Source organism: Babylonia areolata, chromosome 18 (genome assembly GCF_041734735.1).
Source record: "Babylonia areolata isolate BAREFJ2019XMU chromosome 18, ASM4173473v1, whole genome shotgun sequence".
NCBI classification, from domain to species: Eukaryota; Metazoa; Mollusca; class Gastropoda; order Neogastropoda; family Buccinidae; genus Babylonia; species Babylonia areolata.
Window position 1 is genome coordinate 402,897 of NC_134893.1, and position 23,592 is coordinate 426,488.

At 46.7% G+C, this 23,592-nt stretch overlaps 1 protein-coding gene across 3 annotated transcripts in view; it reads left to right on the forward strand.

The window, feature by feature from the left end:
- LOC143293119 (PRKCA-binding protein-like) overlaps positions 1-23,592 on the forward strand; it is a 94,341-nt gene that overhangs the window by 47,771 nt on the left and 22,978 nt on the right. For all 3 annotated transcript variants that reach the window (XM_076604029.1, XM_076604027.1, XM_076604028.1), the window contains exons 5-8: positions 3,126-3,242; positions 15,287-15,513; positions 18,882-18,982; positions 21,570-21,664. In XM_076604029.1, coding sequence (XP_076460144.1) covers positions 3,126-3,242; positions 15,287-15,513; positions 18,882-18,982; positions 21,570-21,664 — 540 coding nt within the window. The remainder of the gene's footprint in view (positions 1-3,125; positions 3,243-15,286; positions 15,514-18,881; positions 18,983-21,569; positions 21,665-23,592) is intronic.

Consider the following 23,592-nt stretch of genomic DNA (forward strand, 5'->3'; position numbering starts at 1 on the left):
GGTGTTCACTGTGTGCAGACAGCTAAAGTTCACCTGTATTGACTGATGGTGTTCACTGTGTGCAGACGGCTAAAGTCCACGTGTATTGACTGATGGTGTTCACTGTGTGCAGACGGCTAAAGTCCACCTGTATTGACTGATGGTGTTCACTGTGTGGCTAAAGTCCACCTGTATTGACTGAAGGTATTCACTGTGTGGCTAAAGTCCACCTGTATTGACTGATGGTGTTCACTGTGTAGCTAAAGTCCACCTGTATTGACTGAAGGTGTTCACTGTGTGCAGACGGCTAAAGTCCACCTGTATTGACTGAAGGTGTTCACTCTGTGCAGACGGCTAACGGTTTAAGTCCACCTGTATTGACTGAAGGTGTTCACTGTGTGCAGACGGCTAAAGTCCACCTGTATTGACTGATGGTGTTCACTGTGTGGCTAAAGTCCACCTGTATTGACTGATGGTGTTCACTGTGTGCAGACGGCTAAAGTCCACCTGTATTGACTGAAGGTGTTCACTGTGTGCAGACAGCTAAAGTCCACCTGTATTGACTCAAGGTGTTGACTGTGTGCAGACAGCTATAGTCCACCAGTATTGACTGATGGTGTTCACTGTGTGCAGACGGCTAAAGTCCACCTGTATTGACTGAAGGTGTTCACTGTGTGGCTAAAGTCCACCTGTATTGACTGAAGGTGTTCACTGTGTGGCTAAAGTCCACCTGTATTGACTGATGGTGTTCACTGTGTGCAGACGGCTAAAGTCCACCTGTATTGACTGAAGGTGTTCACTGTGTGCAGACTGCTAAAGTCCACCTGTATTGACTGATGGTGTTCACTGTGTGCAGACTGCTAAAGTCCACCTGTATTGACTGAAGGTGTTCACTGTGTGCAGACAGCTAAAGTCCACCTGTATTGACTGATGGTGTTCACTGTGTGCAGACAGCTAAAGTCCACCTGTATTGACTGAAGGTGTTCACTGTGTGCAGACAGCTAAAGTCCACCTGTATTGACTGATGGTGTTCACTGTGTGGTTAAAGTCCACCTGTATTGACTGATGGTGTTCACTGTGTGGTTAAAGTCCACCTGTATTGACTGATGGTGTTCACTGTGTGGCTAAAGTCCACCTGTATTGACTGAAGGTGTTCACTGTGTGGCTAAAGTCCACCTGTATTGACTGATGGTGTTCACTGTGTGGCTAAAGTCCACCTGTATTGACTGAAGGTGTTCACTGTGTGCAGACGGCTAAAGTCCACATGTATTGACTGAAGGTGTTCACTGTGTGCAGACAGCTTAAGTCCACCTGTATTGACTGATGGTGTTCACTGTGTAGCTAAAGTCCACCTGTATTGACTGATGGTGTTCACTGTGTGCAGACGGCTAAAGTCCACATGTATTGACTGAAGGTGTTCACTGTGTGCAGACTGCTAAAGTCCACCTGTATTGACTGAAGGTGTTCACTGTGTGGCTAAAGTCCACCTGTATTGACTGAAGGTATTCACTGTGTGGCTAAAGTCCACCTGTATTGACTGATGGTGTTCACTGTGTAGCTAAAGTCCACCTGTATTGACTGAAGGTGTTCACTGTGTGCAGACGGCTAAAGTCCACCTGTATTGACTGAAGGTGTTCACTCTGTGCAGACGGCTAACGGTTTAAGTCCACCTGTATTGACTGATGGTGTTCACTGTGTGCAGACGGCTAAAGTCCACCTGTATTGACTGATGGTGTTCACTGTGTGGCTAAAGTCCACCTGTATTGACTGATGGTGTTCACTGTGTGGCTAAAGTCCACCTGTATTGACTGAAGGTGTTCACTGTGTGCAGACAGCTAAAGTCCACCTGTATTGACTCAAGGTGTTGACTGTGTGCAGACAGCTATAGTCCACCAGTATTGACTGATGGTGTTCACTGTGTGCAGACGGCTAAAGTCCACATGTATTGACTGAAGGTGTTCACTGTGTGGCTAAAGTCCACCTGTATTGACTGAAGGTGTTCACTGTGTGGCTAAAGTCCACCTGTATTGACTGATGGTGTTCACTGTGTGCAGACGGCTAAAGTCCACCTGTATTGACTGAAGGTGTTCACTGTGTGCAGACTGCTAAAGTCCACCTGTATTGACTGATGGTGTTCACTGTGTGCAGACTGCTAAAGTCCACCTGTATTGACTGAAGGTGTTCACTGTGTGCAGACAGCTAAAGTCCACCTGTATTGACTGATGGTGTTCACTGTGTGCAGACAGCTAAAGTCCACCTGTATTGACTGAAGGTGTTCACTGTGTGCAGACAGCTAAAGTCCACCTGTATTGACTGATGGTGTTCACTGTGTGGTTAAAGTCCACCTGTATTGACTGATGGTGTTCACTGTGTGGTTAAAGTCCACCTGTATTGACTGATGGTGTTCACTGTGTGGCTAAAGTCCACCTGTATTGACTGAAGGTGTTCACTGTGTGGCTAAAGTCCACCTGTATTGACTGATGGTGTTCACTGTGTGGCTAAAGTCCACCTGTATTGACTGAAGGTGTTCACTGTGTGCAGACGGCTAAAGTCCACATGTATTGACTGAAGGTGTTCACTGTGTGCAGACAGCTTAAGTCCACCTGTATTGACTGATGGTGTTCACTGTGTAGCTAAAGTCCACCTGTATTGACTGATGGTGTTCACTGTGTGCAGACGGCTAAAGTCCACATGTATTGACTGAAGGTGTTCACTGTGTGCAGACTGCTAAAGTCCACCTGTATTGACTGAAGGTGTTCACTGTGTGCAGACGGCTAAAGTCCACCTGTATTGACTGATGGTGTTCACTGTGTGCAGACTGCTAAAGTCCACATGTATTGACTGAAGGTGTTCACTGTGTGCAGACGGCTAAAGTCCACATGTATTGACTGAAGGTGTTCGCTGTGTGCAGACAGCTTAAGTCCACCTGTATTTACTGAAGGTGTTCACTGTGTGCAGACAGCTTAAGTCCACCTGTATTTACTGAAGGTGTTCACTGTGTGCAGACAGCTTAAGTCCACCTGTATTGACTGAAGGTGTTCGCTGTGTGCAGACAGCTTAAGTCCACCTGTATTTACTGAAGGTGTTCACTGTGTGCAGACAGCTTAAGTCCACCTGTATTTACTGAAGGTGTTCACTGTGTGCAGATGGGCTGCTGAAGAAACTAGAGGAGATGGAGAAGACGGCCAGAATGTACAACGGTCTGATTGCCCACACCAAGAAGCTGCTGAAAACTGTGTTTGAACTGTCACAGTCCCACAAATGTGAGCTGTTTGCCTTCTTGACACATCAGTATAATCATTCCAGCTGACATTGTTTGAACTGTCACAGTCCCACAAATGTGAGCTGTTTGCCTTCTTGACACATCAGTATAATCATTCCAGCTGACATTGTTTGAACTGTCACAGTCCCACAAATGTCAGCTGTTTGTCTTCTTGACACATCAGTATAATCAATTTTAGCAAACTGTTTGAACTGTAGCAGTCCCACAAATGTCAGCTGTTTGTCTTCTTGACACATCAGTATAATCAATTTTAGCAAACTGTTTGAACTGTAGCAGTCCCACAAATGTCAGCTGTTTGTCTTCTTGACACATCAGTATAATCAATTTTAGCAAACTGTTTGAACTGTAGCAGTCCCACAAATGTCAGCTGTTTGTCTTCTTGACACATCAGTATAATCAATTTTAGCAAACTGTTTGAACTGTAGCAGTCCCACAAATGTCAGCTGTTTGTCTTCTTGACACATCAATATAATCAATTTTAGCAAACTGTTTGAACTGTAGCAGTCCCACAAATGGGAGCTGTTGGCTTTCTTGACACAGTATTTCAGCCTGTTTTCTGAACTGGTACACCTGTTTGCTATCTAGATAGAAAGCCTGTAATGGGCACACTGACATAAAGAACATATGTGTGTGTGTGTGTGTGTCTGTGCATATGTGTGTGTGAGTGACACACACATTTGTGTGCATGCCTACAAATGTGTGAAAATTCTTTATACAAATGCTGACTTGTTGGTTTCAACCTACACATAAAACAGCCATGTACTCCATGTTGGTTTCAACCTACACATAAAACAGCCATGTACTCCATGTTGGTTTCAACCTACACATAAAACAGCCATGTACTCCATGTTGGTTTCAACCTACATACACATAAAACAGCCATGTACTCCATGTTGGTTTCAACCTACATACACATAAAACAGCCATGTACTCCATGTTGGTTTCAATCTACATACACATAAAACAGCCATGTATTCCATGTTGGTTTCAATCTACATACACATAAAACAGCCATGTACTCCATGTTGGTTTCAACCTATATACACATAAAACAGCCATGTACTCCATGTTGGTTTCAACCTATATACACATAAAACAGCCATGTACTCCATGTTGGTTTCAATCTACATACACATAAAACAGCCATGTACTCCATGTTGGTTTCAACCTACACATAAAACAGCCATGTACTCCATGTTGGTTTCAACCTACACATAAAACAGCCATGTACTCCATGTTGGTTTGAACCTACACATAAAACAGCCATGTACTCCATGTTGGTTTTAACCTACACATAAAACAGCCATGTACTCCATGTTGGTTTCAATCTACATACACATAAAACAGCCATGTACTCCATGTTGGTTTTAACCTACACATAAAACAGCCATGTACTCCATGTTGGTTTCAACCTACATACACATAAAACAGCCATGTACTCCATGTTGGTTTTAACCTACACATAAAACAGCCATGTACTCCATGTTGGTTTTAACCTACACATAAAACAGCCATGTACTCCATGTTGGTTTCAACCTACACATGGTGGTGTGTCCATCGAGATCGATGATGACCATCGTTGTCATCCAGCTGGGGGATGGGGGGAGGGTGGTGGTGGGGTGGGGGGGAGGATGCTCATGAATCTATCTGTGAATGCGCAGATGGCTGAACAGTCCAATCTGCGCACGAAATGTTCGCTGACAGTTGGGGCAGACAAAGACAGGCATATCATTGTCAGGGAGCTTGTTTGCCCGTGACTTTCTGTCGTGCCTCTTCTGAACAGCTGCTGCAGTCCTGTTGGCCTCGCACAACTTGGCGCCTTTGTGCACAGCAGCGCGCCATTTGTCACGGTCCACTGCAGATTCCTCCCAGGAGTCAGGGTTGATATCAAACGCTTTAAGAGAGACTTTCAGAGTATCTCTGAAGCGCTTCTTCTGACCTCCATGTGATCTCTTCCCTTGTTGCAGCTTGCCATAGAAGAGCCTTTTGGGCAGCCGATGGTCTGGCATGCGCGCCACGTGTCCAGCCCAGCGAAGCTGGGACTGCATCAGGATGGTGAAGATGCTGGGAAGGGTGGCTTTTGCGAGCACCTCTGTGTCTGGGGTCCTGTCTTGCCACTTGATGTTCAGTAGCTTCCTGAGGCATGTTGTGTGGAAGTGGTTCAGCTTCTTGGCATGTCGTTGGTACACTGTCCAAGTTTCGCAGGCGTACAGTAGTGTGGGGAGAACTACTGCTCTGTAGACCTTTAGCTTGGTCTCAAGACTAATGCCTCTTCTGTTCCAGACATTTGCACTGAGTCTGCCAAAAGTTGCGCTTGCTCTTGCAATCCTGACGTTCACTTCATCGTCGATGGTCGCATTTCGTGACAGTGTGCTGCCAAGGTATGTGAACCGCTCCACCGCACTGAGTCTCTGACCGTTGAGTGTGATGTTGGGCTCAACGTAGGGTTTCCCTGGGGCTGGCTGATGGAGAACTTCAGTTTTCCTCGTGCTGATGGTAAGGCCGAAGTTCCTGCTGGCAGTGGCAAATTTGTCCACGCTGAGTTTCATGTCAGCTTCAGATCCAGCGTTGAGGGCACAATCATCAGCAAACAAAAAGTCTCTGATGATGTCTGTCATGACCTTCGTTTTTGCTTTAAGTCTTCTGAGGTTAAACAACTTGCCATCTGTTCGGTACTTTAGGCCAATTCCAACATCGCCATCTCTGAAGGCATCATTAAGCATTGCAGAGAACATGAGGCTGAACAGCGTTGGAGCCAGGACGCAGCCTTGCTTGACACCATTTGTGACAGCAAAAGGAGCAGATGTTTCGCCATTGTCCTGGACTCGAGCCTGCATGCCTTCATGGAATTGGCTGACCAAGGAAATAAATTTCCGAGGGCATCCGTACTTGGCCATGATCTTCCACAGTCCCTCTCTACTCACGGTGTCGAAGGCCTTTGTGAGGTCGACATAGGTGGAGAACAGATCAGCATTTTGCTCCTGACATTTCTCTTGCAGCTGCCTTGCAGCAAACACCATGTCGGTGGTTCCGCGCTCTTTCCGGAATCCACATTGGCTCTCAGGCAAATGACCTTGGTCAAGGTGTGCTGTGAGGCGGTTTAGTAGGATCCTGGCAAGTATCTTGCCTGCGATGGAGAGCAAGGAAATGCCCCGATGGTTATCACAGGCTTGCCGGTTCCCCTTTCGCTTGTACAAGTGAATGATAGATGCATCTTTGAAATCCTGGGGGATCGTCTCTTCTTTCCACATGAGTGAGTACAGCTGATGGAGCTTCTCAGTCAGCACAGCGCCTCCATCCTTGTAGACCTCTGCTGGTATGGAGTCTGAGCCAGGTGCTTTGCCACTGGATAGCAGACGGATTGCTTTCTGGGTCTCAAGAAGTGTTGGCGGATCATCCAGTGCTTCGTTGATTGGGACTTGTGGGAGACGGTCTATGGCTTCATCATTTATTGAGGAAGGGCGATTTAAGACACTGTTGAAGTGCTCAGCCCAGCGTTCGAGAATTTTCTCCTTCTCGGTGATCAAGGTATTCCCATCTGCACTGAGGAGGGGGGATGATCCTGAGGATGTGGGGCCGTAGACTTCTTTTAAGGCATCATAGAACCTCTTCATATCGTGCCTGTCAGCATATCCCTGGATCTCATCAGCTTTGTCACTCAGCCACTTATCCTGCATCTGGCGTAATTTTTGCTGAACAGTCCTGCGGATGGCATCATACACATCCTTTTTTGATGTGGACTTTGGGTTGCTCAGGTAGGCTTGATGCAGACGGCGTTTCTCATCCAGAAGCTGTTTGATTTCATCACAGTTTTCATCAAACCAGTCTTTGTGCTTTCTAGTCATGGGTCCCAGGGTCTCTGAAGCTGTACTATAGATCAGCTCACGCAGGGTCCTCCAGTCAGACTCCACATTCTGGTTGTCCAGAGAGGCAGATTCCAGACGATCTTCCAGCAGCTCCACAAAGGACTGTTTGATGGTGATGTTATTCAGCTTAGCGATGTTGAGCCGTTTTGGAGCCTTCTGGCCTTGGGGGTGTCTCTTGGGCTGGATTCGAATATTCAGCTTCGAGACTACAAGGCGATGGTCTGTCCAACACTCGGCGCCGCACATGGTCTTTGTTACACGTACATCTTGCCTATCCCTTTTCCTGACGATGACATAATCGATGAGATGCCAGTGCTTTGAGCGAGGGTGCATCCATGACGTCCTGTTACAGGTAGGGAGGCAGAAAACTGTTGGTTATCAGCAATTCGTGCTCTGCACAAGTCTGAAGCAAAAGCAATCCATTTGGGTTGCAGTGGCCCACACCGTGCTTTCCAATCACTCCATCCCAGGAGATGTAGTCAGAGCCAACTCTAGCATTGAAGTCCCCAAGAATGATGAGCTTGTCTGCTTTAGGGATAGCAGCAATGACAGAGTGAAGGTCCTCGTAGAACTTCGCCTTCACTTCATCCGGGTTGGTCATGGTTGGGGCGTAGGCACTGACAATGGTGAGGTGCTTCTGGCCAGATGCCAGTGGGAGTTTCATGGTCATAAGCCTATCGTTGACTCCCTTTGGGATTCCAGCTAGCTTGCTGACAAGTGCTGTTTTTACTGCAAAACCAACGCCAGCCTCACGTCGCTCTTCGCTTCCTCGTCCACTCCAGAAGAAGGTGTAACCAGATCCCCGTTCACAGAGCTCGCCTTCGCCTGCAAGCCGAGTCTCACTCAAGGCTGCGATGTCAATGTTATATCTGGCGAGTTCGGATGCAACTAGTGCCGTTCTCCTTTGGGGTCTGTCCACGTTATCTCTGTCCAGGAGAGTCCTTATGTTCCAAGCACCAATGGTGAGAGGAACGATCCTTGTTTTTTTCTTTTCTTTCTTTTTGTTTCGACCGCTGATGTAGGGTCCCCGCCAGCCGCAGTATGCTGGCCAGGGTGATATGGAGCAGGCAATTTTTAGGGCACCTTTTCTAGCCCCTTCCTCATGCCAGGGAGGTGAGCAGTGCATTCCTAAAGTGGGCTGCTCAGACGCTCAGACGGCTGCCGAGCTCCATCGCTGCTCCTGTCGACGAAGAACGACCCTATGGCCTGAGCCGCCTGCGTGCAGGTCTGCGGCTGCGACTGCCAGTGTACCCACACCTGTCGTTTCGTCGCTCGCCTGTCGCCACAGGACTTGGGGGTGATGAAAGATGAAAGGTCATTTTGGATGACTGATGACTTGCGCGATGAGTTTGTTTAAAGTGAAGAGGAGTTGCGCAACGGCGACCTCACTCTCTCGTCCGGGTCCACCAATTTCCAGTGGCAAGACTAAGTCGAGACGACTGGAGGATGAGCACGGATGCAGTGGATGACCAAGATATCCTTTCGGCGTCTCATCTTGCTCTCTGCACTCCACAGTGCGTTGCTGTAACCGCCTTCCTCTCCGTTGAACCGATAGGTTTCTTCCGCAGATTCTGCCGGATCCAGACTTCGCATGCATGGGTAGACACACCCCGGGGGCCAACTGCGTGTGGCATGCACACAGTACAGTGGAGCTAGATGGCCGTCGTGGCTCTCCTGAGCCGACGCCCTTTTATGGATCTCCATAAGGGTGTCTAGCCACCCGCCTCACCAGTCCCGGAAGGGAGCAGTGAGAGTGCCGGTTTAGTCGCCGGCAACCCGACCCTGAACAGGTTGTACTGGATTACAGGTTACCAGTAGCAGATCTAATGACCTGACCTGACCTGTAAAGGTCCACATAAAACAGCCATGTACTCCATATTGGTTTCAACCTACACATAAAACAGCCATGTACTCCATGTTGGTTTCACATAAAACAGCCATGTACTCCATGTTGGTTTCAACCTACATACACATAAAACAGCCATGTACTCCATGTTGGTTTCAACCTACACATAAAACAGCCATGTACTCCATGTTGGTTTCAACCTACACATAAAACAGCCATGTACTCCATGTTGGTTTCAACCTACACATAAAACAGCCATGTACTCCATGTTGGTTTCAACATACACATAAAACAGCCATGTACTCCATGTTGGTTTCAACCTACACATAAAACAGCCATGTACTCCATGTTGGTTTCAACATACACATAAAACAGCCATGTACTCCATGTTGGTTTCAACCTACACATAAAACAGCCATGTACTCCATGTTGGTTTCAACCTACACATAAAACAGCCATGTACTCCTAAACAGCAGAGCAGCAGTCAGCTGGCAGCTTGCATTGTGCTGAGGCATGTGATCAGTTGTTTTCATCCGACTCACTTCGGCAGCTGGTGACTGTTACACATATGTGATACAGTGTGTCACACTTATCCTCAGATAGATTAAACACACTGTGTCACTCTTTATCCTGCTATAGATTAAACACACTGTGTCACTCTTTATCCTACCATAGATTAAACACACTGTGTCACACTTCATCCTGCCATAGATTAAACACACTGTCTCACTCTTTATCCTGCCATAGATTAAACACACTGTGTCACTCTTTATCCTGCCATAGATTAAACACACTCTGTCACACTTCATCCTGCAATAGATTAAACACACTGTGTCACACTCTATCCTGCCATAGATTAAACACACTGTGTCACTCTTTATCCTGCCATAGATTAAATACACCGTGTCACACTTCATCCTGCCATAGATTAAGCACACTCTGTCACACATCATCCTGCCATAGATTAAACACAATCTGTCACACTTCATCCTGCAATAGATTAAACACAATCTGTCACACTTCATCCTGCCATAGATTAAACACACTGTGTCACACTTCATCCTGCTATAGACTAAACACACTGTGTCACTCTTTATCCTGCCATAGATTAAACACACTGTGTCACACTCTATCCTCCCATAGATTAAACACACTGTGTCACTCTTTATCCTGCCATAGATTAAACACACTGTGTCACACTTTATCCTGCCATAGATTAAACACACTGTGTCACTCTTTATCCTGCCATAGATTAAACACACTGTGTCACACTCTATCCTGCTATAGATTAAACACACTGTGTCACACTTCATCCTGCCATAGATTAAACACACTGTGTCACTCTATCCTGCCATAGATTAAACACACTGTGTCACTCTTTATCCTGCCATAGATTAAACACACTGTGTCACTCTTTATCCTGCCATAGATTAAGCACACTCTGTCACACTTCATCCTGCCATAGATTAAACACACTGTGTCACACTCTATCCTGCCATAGATTAAACACACTGGGTCACACTCTATCCTGCCATAGATTAAACACACTGTGTCACTCTTCATCCTCCCATAGATTAAACACACTGTGTCACACTTCATCCTGCCATAGATTAAACACACTGTGTCACACTTCATCCTCCCATAGATTAAACACACTGTGTCACTCTTTATCCTGCCATAGATTAAACACACTGTGTCACTCTTTATCCTGCCATAGATTAAACACACTGTGTCACTCTTCATCCTGCCATAGATTAAACACACTGTGTCACACTTCATCCTGCCATAGATTAAACACACTGTGTCACTCTTTATCCTGCCATAGATTAAACACACTGTGTCACACTTTATCCTGCCATAGATTAAACACACTGTGTCACTCTTTATCCTGCCATAGATTAAGCACACTCTGTCACACATCATCCTGCCATAGATTAAACACACTGTGTCACACTTCATCCTGCAATAGATTAAACACACTGTGTCACACTCTATCCTGCCATAGATTAAACACACTGTGTCACTCTTTATCCTGCCATAGATTAAGCACACTCTGTCACACTTCATCCTGCCATAGATTAAACACACTGTGTCACACTTCATCCTGCAATAGATTAAACACACTGTGTCACACTCTATCCTGCCATAGATTAAACACACTGTGTCACTCTTTATCCTGCCATAGATTAAATACACCGTGTCACACTTCATCCTGCCATAGATTAAGCACACTCTGTCACACATCATCCTGCCATAGATTAAACACAATCTGTCACACTTCATCCTGCAATAGATTAAACACAATCTGTCACACTTCATCCTGCCATAGATTAAACACACTGTGTCACACTTCATCCTGCTATAGACTAAACACACTGTGTCACTCTTTATCCTGCCATAGATTAAACACACTGTGTCACACTCTATCCTCCCATAGATTAAACACACTGTGTCACTCTTTATCCTGCCATAGATTAAACACACTGTGTCACACTTTATCCTGCCATAGATTAAACACACTGTGTCACTCTTTATCCTGCCATAGATTAAACACACTGTGTCACACTCTATCCTGCTATAGATTAAACACACTGTGTCACACTTCATCCTGCCATAGATTAAACACACTGTGTCACTCTATCCTGCCATAGATTAAACACACTGTGTCACTCTTTATCCTGCCATAGATTAAACACACTGTGTCACACTTCATCCTCCCATAGATTAAACACACTGTGTCACTCTTTATCCTGCCATAGATTAAACACACTGGGTCACACTCTATCCTGCCATAGATTAAACACACTGTGTCACTCTTCATCCTCCCATAGATTAAACACACTGTCTCACTCTTTATCCTGCCATAGATTAAACACACTGTGTCACACTTCATCCTGCCATAGATTAAACACACTGTGTCACACTTCATCCTGCCATAGATTAAACACACTGTGTCACTCTTTATCCTGCCATAGATTAAACACACTGTGTCACACTTCATCCTGCCATAGATTAAACACACTGTGTCACTCTTTATCCTGCCATAGATTAAACACACTGTGTCACACTCTATCCTGCCATAGATTAAATACACCGTGTCACACTTCATCCTGCCATAGATTAAACACACTGTGTCACACTTCATCCTGCCATAGATTAAATACACCGTGTCACACTTCATCCTGCCATAGATTAAACACACTGTGTCACTCTTTATCCTGCTATAGATTAAACACACTGTGTCACACTTCATCCTGCTATAGATTAAATACACTCTGTCACACTTCATCCTGCCATAGATTAAATACACTGTGTCACACTTCATCCTGCCATAGATTAAATACACTCTGTCACACTTCATCCTGCCATAGATTAAATACACTGTGTCACACTTCATCCTGCCATAGATTAAATACACCGTGTCACACTTCATCCTGCTATTGATTAAACACACTGTGTCACTCTTTATCCTGCTATTGATTAAACACACTGTGTCACACTTCATCCTGCCATAGATTAAACACACTGTGTCACTCTTTATCCTGCCTAGATTAAACACACTGTTTCACTCTTTATCTTGCCATAGATTAAACACACTGTGTCACACTTCATCCTCCCATAGATTAAACACACTGTGTCACACTTCATCCTGCAATAGATTAAACACATTGTGTCACTCTTTATCCTGCCATAGATTAAACACACTGTGTCACTCTTTATCCTGCCATAGATTAAACACATTGTGTCACTCTTTATCCTGCCATAGATTAAACACACTGTGTCACACTTCATCCTCCCATAGATTAAACACACTGTGTCACTCTTTATCCTGCCATAGATTAAACACACTGTGTCATAGATTAAACACACTGTGTCACTCTTTATCCTGCCATAGATTAAACACACTGTGTCACACTTCATCCTCCCATAGATTAAACACACTGTGTCACTCTTTATCCTGCCATAGATTAAACACATTGTGTCACTCTTTATCCTGCCATAGTCATGAATTGTCACTCAATGCTCAATGCTGTATTGACGTGCAACGTACATCATGATATGACGTTCTCGGTTTATAGCTTCACATTGAAGAAAACACAGTCTGCTAACCATTAAATTAGCTCCCCTGGGGGCTCTTTCTCTCCTGAGTACCATAAGTTAAAAATATTCAGCACATTATTGTATTTATGGCGAAAGGTTTTCAAGTTTGTACGAAGCTCAAGTTGTGTTTGCAAAGCCATGGCTGCACACAGACAAACCCCAACACTTGAACAAGTATTGGAAGAAATATTTCAAGATGGAAATAGTAGAGATGAAGATTTTGGACGGAACTGCGTGAAGATGATGCCGATGACCACGATTTTGACATGGAGTGGGGTGGGAGGGTGGTTGCACGACGAAACTGAAGAAGTTCAGCTGATTCAAGATGCAGGTGGGTGTTCATGAGGTTTGTCAGTTTATTATGTTTCTCTTTGTTGTAACAATGAATATAACTGCATTGTGTGTTTTTTGAATGTGTTAGACGTTGTCAGTAGCTTCATCAGTCACTGATCAGTGTGTGTGTGAGAGAAAGTCACTGTGTACTGTGTGTGACTGACACTGTGCGAGGAGGCGTGGCTCACTGGCTGGCTGGCTGGCTCATTGTTGACGTCAGCGTGTGTGTTGGTTTCCCTTTCTGTATATAGTATTTGTTCCTGAGTGTGTATTGGTTTGTTGTTGTGTTTATGAGTGTGTGTGTGTGTATGTGTGTGTGTGTGTGTATGCGTGAGGTGGGGGGAGGGGGAGGAGGAGATGATGTTTACAAAACTGAAATCAGAAAATGATATATACAGTATTGTATGCCTAAATTACTTTGTAAATGCAACACTTGTAGAAAAGTGTGTGTGTGTGTGTGTGTGTGTGTGTGTGTGTGTGTGTTGTCATTTTGTTTGTATGAGAAAGAGAATGAAGGGGGTGTTACATACCATTAACTATTTTCAGTATGTGTGTGTTGGAGGGTGGGGGGGTGGAGGTATGTGTGTGTGTTTGTATTTCAGCTTCTGAAAACAGAAATAAAATGGTAGAATTTCATAAACTTTATATATGTAAAAATAACCAAAAAAACCCAACAAACTTGGTCTTTTATGCAATGTGTTTCAGGTATGCAGCATGGTGATGATCATGATGTTCATCCTGGACCATCTGGAGTTGACAACTTGCCACAAACCTACAGCTGAAGACCAGCAGCAGCAAGACCAAAGGGCAGTAAACAAGCCTCCAGCAATTCTGGATTACAACAAAAACATGGGTGCCATGGACCATCATGACCAACAGCTGCAGCCCTATGATGCCACAAGGAAAACCCTGAAGTGGTACAAATAGCTGTGTGTGCATTTTCTACAAATTGCCATGCTGAACGCACACATCCTCTACAAAAAAGCAGGCAACAGCAGTACATCCCTGGACTTCCAGAAGGATGTAATTAGTGCTATGATTTTTGGTGACCAAGACCCAGACACTGCTACAAATGACCACGCTGTTCGTCTGTGTGGACGACACTTCATTGATGTCATCCCACCTACCCCACAGAAGGCCCGGCTACAAAGGAGGTGCAGAGTCTGCTGGAAGAAAGGACAAAGAAAGGATGTGAGGTTCTACTGCCCAGACTGCCCCAGTAAACCAGCACTGTGTCTTGAAGACTGTTTCCGCAAGTACCACACACAGCGTTTTTACTGGCAATAGATGTTGGGTGAGTACACCCTTTTCATTCTTTGTGTGGACTGTGTTGGAGTCTTATGGACCTGGACACTGTTGCACAGCCTTGACAGTGTGTGTGGTTGATCATAACAGTCACAAGAAAGACTGACTGATAACCTGGTGGATGTTGTAGCACCTACATGGTGGAATGACAGCCCTGATTTTTTTATGGAATTTTTGTGTCAGGTTGACTCATCATTTTAACCTGTGAGTGTAAAAAACAAAATCATGGTTCATTTTTCTTTCATTTGATATGTACTTTTATGCACTTATCTTCAGTACTTTTTGAAATATAAACAAATTAAGATCATTGGTGTGTTTTTCTTGTTTTTCTGAAAAATTTCTCAGCATAGGCTATAGCAAAACATACTAGCAGTGAAGGGGTTAAACAGTCTGTGGCTCTTTATCCAGACAAGATTAAACACAGTCTGTGGCTCTTTATCCAGACCAGATTAAACAGTCTGTGGCTCTTTATCCAGACAAGATTAAACAGTCTGGCTCTTTATCCAGACCAGATTAAACAGTCTGGCTCTTTATCCAGACCAGATTAAACAGTCTGGCTCTTTATCCGGGCAGCCTTTGGGGAGGTGTTCTCTGCCATCGGGGTGCGAGAGCCGCAGCCAGCAGCCAGCGAGGCGTTCAGTGTGTTCGGGGAGGCCCATCGCAGTATGGAGCGGTCGGCCATCAGCATGCTGAAGACTGTCAAACCCATGATCTCTGACCTCAACACCTTCCTCAACAAGGCCGTGCCTGACACCCGCCTCACCATCAAGAAATACCTGGACGCCAAGTTTGAGTATTTGGTGGGTGCCTGTGTTAGGTTTTCTTGCCATTTCATTTCATTATTGATATTTATATAGTGCCTATCTTCAGTCAGACACCAAACTCCAGCATTTTACAGAGTCATCTGCTCAACAGGCTGCCTACCTGGGTAGAGTTGACTGACTCCTGCCTTTAGGCACTCATCATTCGTTTCCCGTGTCTGGCTTCAATCACATGCACATATCATTCGTTTCCTGTGTCTGGCTTCAATCACATGCACATATCATTCGTTTCCTGTCTGGCTTCAATCACATGCACATATCATTCGTTTCCCATGTCTGGCTTCAATCACATGCACATATCATTAGTTTCCTGCCTGGCTTCAATCACATGCACATATCATTCGTTTCCTGTGTCTGGTTTCAATCACATGCACATATCATTCGTTTCCTGTCTGGCTTCAATCACATGCACATATCATTCGTTTCCTGTCTGGCTTCAATCACATGCACACATCATTAGTTTCCTGCCTGGCTTCAATCACATGCACATATCATTCATTTCCCATGTCTGGCTTCAATCACATGCACATATCATTCGTTTCCTGCCTGGCTTCAATCACATGCACATATCATTCATTTCCCATGTCTGGCTTCAATCACATGCACATATCATTCGTTTCCTGCCTGGCTTCAATCACATGCACATATCATTCGTTTCCTGCCTGGCTTCAATTACATGCACATATCATTCGTTTCCCATGTCTGGCTTCAATCACATGCACATATCATTCGTTTCCCATGTCTGGCTTCAATCACATGCACATATCATTCGTTTCCTGTGTCTGGCTTCAATCACATGCACATATCATTCGTTTCCTGTGTCTGGCTTCAATCACATGCACATATCATTCGTTTCCCATGTCTGGCTTCAATCACATGCACATATCATTCGTTTCCCATGTCTGGCTTCAATCACATGCACATATCATTCGTTTCCCATGTCTGGCTTCAATCACATGCACATATCATTCGTTTCCCATGTCTGGCTTCAATCACATGCACATATATGCTGGTATATTAGAGTGGATTTTTCTTCAGGATTTGGGGAGGGAGGGGGAGCAGGGTTGTGTGTGTGTCTGGGAGATAAACAAAGGGGTGGGGAGGGAGAGTTTATTTCATATTATTATTTGTATTCGTATTTCGTATTTCTCTTCTTTTTTGTCACAACAGATTTCTCTTTGTGAAATTCGGGCTGCTCTCCCCAGGGAGAACGCATTGTTACACGGAGAACGCCACCCTTTTTTCTTCTTTTTTTTGTATTTTTTCCTGCATGCAGTTTTATTGGTTTTTCCTATCGAATTGGATTTTTCTACAGAATTTTGTCAGAAACAACCTTTTTGTCACCATGGGTTCTTTAACGTGCGCTAAGTGCATGCTGCACACGGAACCTCAGTTTATCGTCTCATCCGAATGACTAGCATCCAGACCACCACTCAAGGTCTAGTGGAGGGGGAGAAAATATCGGCGGCTGAGCTATGATTCGAACCAGCGCGCTCAGATTCTCTCACGTCCTTGTTACCTCCGGGCCATCACTCCTGTGTGGGTCTGGGAGAAAAACAAAAGGGGGGAGAGGAGGGGGGGTTCTGGGAGAAAAACAAAAGGGGGGAGAGGAGGGGGAGTCTGGGAGAAAAACAAAAGGGGGGAGAGGAGGGGGGGTTCTGGGAGAAAAACAAAAGGGGGTGGGTGTGTGTGTTGGGGGGGGGGTCTGGGAGAAAAACAAAAGGGGGGTGTGTGTGGGGGGGGGGGGGGGGGGAGTCTGGGAGAAAAACAAAAGGGGGGTGTGTGTGTGTGGGGGGGGGGGGGGGAGTCTGGGAGAAAAACAAAAGGGGGGGAGAGGAGGGGGGGAGTCTGGGAGAAAAACAAAAGGGGGGAGAGGAGGGGGGAGTCTGGGAGAAAAACAAAAGGGGGGGGGTGCTTGTGGGGGGGAGTCGGGGAGGAAAAACAAAAGGGGGGGAGTAGGAGGGGGGAGTCTGGGATGAAAAACAAAAGGGGGGGGTGTAGGTGCGTGGGGGGGGGCGGGGGGGGGGGGGGGGGTCTGGGAGGAAAAACAAAAGGGGGGAGAGGGAGAGGGGAGTCTGGGAGAAAAACATAAAGGGGTGTGTGTTGTGGGGGGGGGGGCAGGGGTGGTTTGGGAGGACAAAAACAAAAAATTGGGGTGTGTGTGTGTGTGGGGGGGGGGGGGGTTCTGGGAGAAAAAACAAAACAGGGGTGTGTGGTGTGTGGGGGGGGGGGGGGGGGTCTGGTGAGTATAGAAAAAAAATAGGGGGTGGGTGTGTGTGTGTGGGGGGGGGGGGGGGGTCTGGGAGAAAAACAAAACAGGGGTGTGTGTGTGGGGGTGGGGGGGGTCTGGGAGAAAAACAAAACAGGGGTGTGTGTGTGTGTGGGGGGGGGGGGGGTCTGGGAGAAAAACAAAACAGGGGTGGGTGTGTGTGTGTGTGGGGGGGGGTCTGGGAGAAAAACAAAACAGGGGTGGGTGTGTGTGGGGTGGGTGGGTCTGGGAGAAAAACAAAACGGGGGTGGGGAGGGAGTGTGTGTTGGTCTGGGAGGAAAACAAAGTGTGTGTGTGTGGGGGGGGGGGGGGTGTCTGCAACACATTACAATGTCTAGCAAAACATGCAGGATGGACCAACAAAGTGAACAATCATGATGAAGTGTCAGAAGGCAGTGCATGTTGCTGTGAATCATGATGAAGTGTCAGAAGGCAGTGCATGTTGCAGTGAATCATGATGAAGTGTCAGAAGGCAGTGCATGTTGCAGTGAATCATGATGAAGTGTCAGAAGGCAGTGCATGTTGCTGTGAATCATGATGAAGTGTCAGAAGGCAGTGCATGTTGCAGTGAATCATGATGAAGTGTCAGAAGGCAGTGCATGTTGCAGTGAATCATGATGAAGTGTCAGAAGGCAGTGCATGTTGCAGTGAATCATGATGAAGTGTCAGAAGGCAGTGCATGTTGCTGTGAATCATGATGAAGTGTCAGAAGGCAGTGCATGTTGCTGTGAATCATGATGAAGTGTCAGAAGACCATGCATGTTGCTGTGAATCACGTTGAAGTGTCAGAAGACCATGCATGTTGCTGTGAATCATGATGAAGTGTCAGAAGACCATGCATGTTGCTGTGAATCATAATAATGATAATAATGAAATGATAATAATGATACTATTTATATAGTGCTGAATCTTGTGCAGAGACAAATCTCAGCGCTTTCACACCAGTCATTCACACACATGCATAACTCTAAAACTGAAGAAACTGAAGACAAGGAAGAGGCAGGGGAGGGAGGCTATCTCGTGAAGAGGGGGGTTTTTAGGGTCGTGATGAACTGTCAGAAGACAATGCATGTTGCAGTCCTACTGCCTAAAAGTGAAGGAGCTGGACGATGAGGAGTACACCTATGCCACACTTCAGGAACCCCTGTACCGTGTGGAGACCGGCAACTATGAGTACAGGTGTGTTCCTTCTTCACTTTGCCTTGTTGGTGCTGTTAGGTGGTTATGAGTACAGGTGTGACTTCACTTTGTCTTGTTGGTGCTGTTAGACAGGTGGTTATGAGTACAGGTGTGTCTTCACTTAGACTTGTTGGTGCTGTTAGGTGGTTATGAGTACAGGTGTGTCTTCACTTTGCCTTGTTGGTGCTGTTAGACAGGTGGTTATGAGTACAGGTGTGTTCCTTCTTCACTTTGCCTTGTTGGTGCTGTTAGGTGGTTATGAGTACAGGTGTGACTTCACTTTGTCTTGTTGGTGCTGTTAGACAGGTGGTTATGAGTACAGGTGTGACTTCACTTTGCCTTGTTGGTGCTGTTAGACAGGTGGTTATGAGTACAGGTGTGACTTCACTTTGCCTTGTTGGTGCTGTTAGACAGGTGGTTATGAGTACAGGTGTGTCTTCACTTTGCCTTGTTGGTGCTGTTAGACAGGTGGTTATGAGTACAGGTGTGACTTCACTTTGCCTTGTTGGTGCTGTTAGACAGGTGGTTATGAGTACAGGTGTGTCTTCACTTTGCCTTGTTGGTGCTGTTAGACAGGTGGTTATGAGTACAGGTGTGTCTTCACTTTGCCTTGTTGGTGCTGTTAGACAGGTGGTTATGAGTACAGGTGTGACTTCACTTTGCCTTGTTGGTGCTGTTAGACAGGTGGTTATGAGTACAGGTGTGTCTTCACTTTGCCTTGTTGGTGCTGTTAGACAGGTGGTTATGAGTACAGGTGTGACTTCACTTTGCCTTGTTGGTGCTGTTAGACAGGTGGTTATGAGTACAGGTGTGTCTTCACTTTGCCTTGTTGGTGCTGTTAGACAGGTGGTTATGAGTACAGGTGTGTCTTCACTTTGCCTTGTTGGTGCTGTCAGACAGGTGGTTATGAGTACAGGTGTGACTTCACTTAGACTTGTTGTTATCATAAGACTGATAATATTAAAGACAGGTATCTTTTACGTCATGTATGCACACACACGCACGCACACACGCACGCACGCACGCACAGACAGTACACTTGTTTTTGATTTCATTTGTCAGTTCTGAACAGCACTGTGTCATGTCAGTCAGTTCTGAACAGCACTGTGTCATGTCAGTCAGTTCTGAACAGCACTGTGTCATGTCAGTCAGTTCTGAACAGCACTAAGCCATATCACTGTCATATCAAAGTGCACGGCGCAATAACAAGAAAGGGAGAAAAAGATTGACAGAATCCTGGTGAGGAGGACAGACGCTGACAGAATGATGGTGAGGTAGACAGACAGTGAGGAGGACAGACAGTGAGGACAGACAGTGAGGAGGACAGACAGTGAGGAGGACAGACAGTGAGGACAGACAGTGAGGAGGATGAAGAGGACAGACAGTGAGGAGGACAGACAGTGAAGAGGACAGACAGTGAAGAGGATGAGGAGGACAGACAGTGAGGAGGACAGACAGTGAGGAGGATGAGGAGGACAGACAGTGAGGAGGACAGACAGTGAGGAGGACAGACAGTGAAGAGGACAGACAGTGAGGACAGACAGACAGTGAGGAGGACAGACAGTGAGGAGGACAGACAGTGAGGACAGACAGTGAAGAGGACAGACAGTGAGGAGGACAGACAATGAGGTAGACAGACAGTGAGAGAATGATCGTGAGGAGGACAGACAGTGAGGAGGACAGACAGTGAGGAGGACAGACAGTGAGGACAGACAGTGAGGAGGACAGACAGTGAGGAGGACAGACAGTGAAGAGGACAGACAGTGAAGAGGACAGACAGTGAGGACAGACAGTGAAGAGGACAGACAGTGAGGACAGACAGTGAGGAGGACAGACAGTGAGGAGGACAGACAGTGAGGACAGACAATGAGGTAGACAGACAGTGAGAGAATGATCGTGAGGAGGACAGACAGTGAGGAGGACAGACAGTGAGGAGGACAGACAGTGAGGAGGACAGACAGTGAGGACAGACAGACAGTGAAGACAGACAGTGAGGAGTACAGACAGTGAAGAGGACAGACAGTGAAGAGGACAGACAGTGAGGACAGACAGTGAAGAGGACAGACAGTGAGGACAGACAGTGAAGAGGACAGACAGTGAGAGAATGATGGTGAGGAGGACAGACAGTGAGGAGGACAGACAGTGAGAGAATGATGGTGAGGAGGACAGACAGTGAGGAGGACAGACAGTGAGGAGGACAGACAGTGAAGAGGACAGACAGTGAGGAGGACAGACAGTGAGAGAAGGATGGTGAGGAGGACAGACAGTGAGGAGGACAGACAGACAGTGAAGACAGACAGTGAGGAGGACAGACAGTGAGGAGGACAGACAGTGAGGAGGACAGACAGACAGTGAAGACAGACAGTGAGGAGGACAGACAGTGAGGAGGACAGACAGTGAGGACAGACAGTGAGGACAGACAGTGAGGAGGACAGACAGTGAGGACAGACAGTGAGGAGGACAGACAGTGAGGAGGACAGACAGTGAGGACAGACAGTGAGGAGGACAGACAGTGAGGAGGACAGACAGTGAGGACAGACAGTGAGGAGGACAGACGCTGACAGAATCCTGGCGTCTTTTATTTCAGACTGATCCTACGGTGCCGGCAGGAAGCACGGACGAGATTTGCCAAGATGCGTTCTGATGTTCTGGTGAAGATGGAGCTCTTGGATCAAAAACATGGTGAGTGATACATTGTGCAGCATTCTCTTCTTGTTGCTGGCTGAGGGGTGTGTGTGTGAGTGTGTGTGTGTGTGTGTTTGTGTGTGTGTGTGTGTTTAGTTGCATTTATTTGCTCTCTTTTATTTTTCTTCTCTTTTTCTTTATTGTCACTTTTTTCATACTTTTATTTTTACTGATGCATCCATCTGTTTGTTTATGCACCTCTTTTTATTCCCCTTCCTCAAGGCCTGACTAAGTCTGTTTATTCCCCTTCCTCAAGGCCTGACTAAGTCTGTTTATTCCCCTTCCTCAAGGCCTGACTAAGTCTGTTTATTCCCCCTTCCTCAAGGCCTGACTAAGTCTGTTTATTCCCCCTTCCTCAAGGCCTGACTAAGTCTGTTTATTCCTTTTCCTCAAGGCCTGACTAAGTCTGTTTATTCCCCTTCCTCAAGGACTGACTAAGTCTGTTTATTCCCCCTTCCTCAAGGCCTGACTAAGTCTGTTTATCCTCCCAAAACCTGGAGGGGGTCAGGCTGGTGTTCTCCTGACCCACTCCCGGGAGGGTCACTACCTTGTCGTGGTCGGGAGGCTTAGTGGCCAGTGATCGAGCGAGCTATGTCGGCGGGGGCATCAGTGCTTCTTGGGGTTTGGTGCTGTGATCCCAGGTCTTAATTGACAGCCTACATAGCCGTCGTAGCTGTCAGGGCTGAATAAGTGGTGGTTTTGTACTGATGCCCCTGATAGGGCTTCCCATGCCGAACAGGTCGTGAGTGAGGCCCAAACTAAACGTGACCCACTGTCCCTTTCGCTGTTCTCTATTCTTCTTTTTACTGCCTCTTTTCTGTCCTCAGCTCCCCATCAAGCCTTCTTTTCCACATTCTTTTTTTCTCTGCGGCCTTCTTTAGGCCCGCCGTGTTTGCCGTGCGGCGCGACCTGTGAGGGAGGGGAATGAGATCCTGGGGATTGAGAGAGCACGCTGCTCTCAACACATCCCTTTGGCTCGGACCTCTCCTAAGACAGGCGGCACACATTGGCCCGTGTGTGTCAATCGGCTACCCCTTCGTGGGGCTGGGTCAAGACTGGCAGTTTAGAGGCTGACGAAGGTAACCCCCGTAGTGCTCGGTTCTCTGTCCCCGGGAGCTGGGCATGATCGGGGGGGAACACGTTGGAGCTAGACTGTTGGTCGTATATCCCTCCCGAAACCTGGAAGGGGTCAAGCTGGTGTTCCCTGGACCCTGGCCCCTAAGTTGGACCCCATGGTGGGTGGGTAAGGGAGGGATGAATTTACATTTTTTTCAACATGACTTCCAAAAAACTACACCCCCCTGGCTCGGGTAAAAGAAGAAGACAGGGAACGGATGACTCAGACTCCGATTCGGAGGTCGTTGAGACCTCTGGATTTTGGCCATCGTGGCTGGTGATGGAGGGCGCTGATGATGACAAGCCGTTGTCGGCTCTCAGCCCCTTCGCTATCCAGAAGGGCTTTCAGTGTCTGGCAGGATCGCTGAAGTCCATCAAGAGGCTGAGGAGCGGGGCCCTTTTTAGTTCAGACGGAATCCAAAAGGCAGACACAGCTCCTTCTCAAGGCGACCACTTTCGTGGATAGGGCGGTGAAGGTTTCCCCTCACAAAGGCCTCAACTGCTCAAAGGGGGTCATCAGATGCCCGGAGTTGAAAGGTGTGTCTGAGGCCGAGATCAAGAGCGAGCTGTCCTCTCAGGGAGTGACCGACGTGTACAGGGTGACAGTGAGGAAGGGGTCGGACAGAGTCCCGACCAACACTTTCTTCCTCACCTTCTGCTGCCCGGATGTCCCCAAGGACATTCAGGTCGGTACCTCATGGTCAGCGTAAGCTTGTATGTGCCGTCCCCCCTGAGATGCTTTAAATGTCAGAAATTCGGACACGTCAGGGACTGATGTAAGGATGAAGAGGCGTGTGGCACCTGTTCGA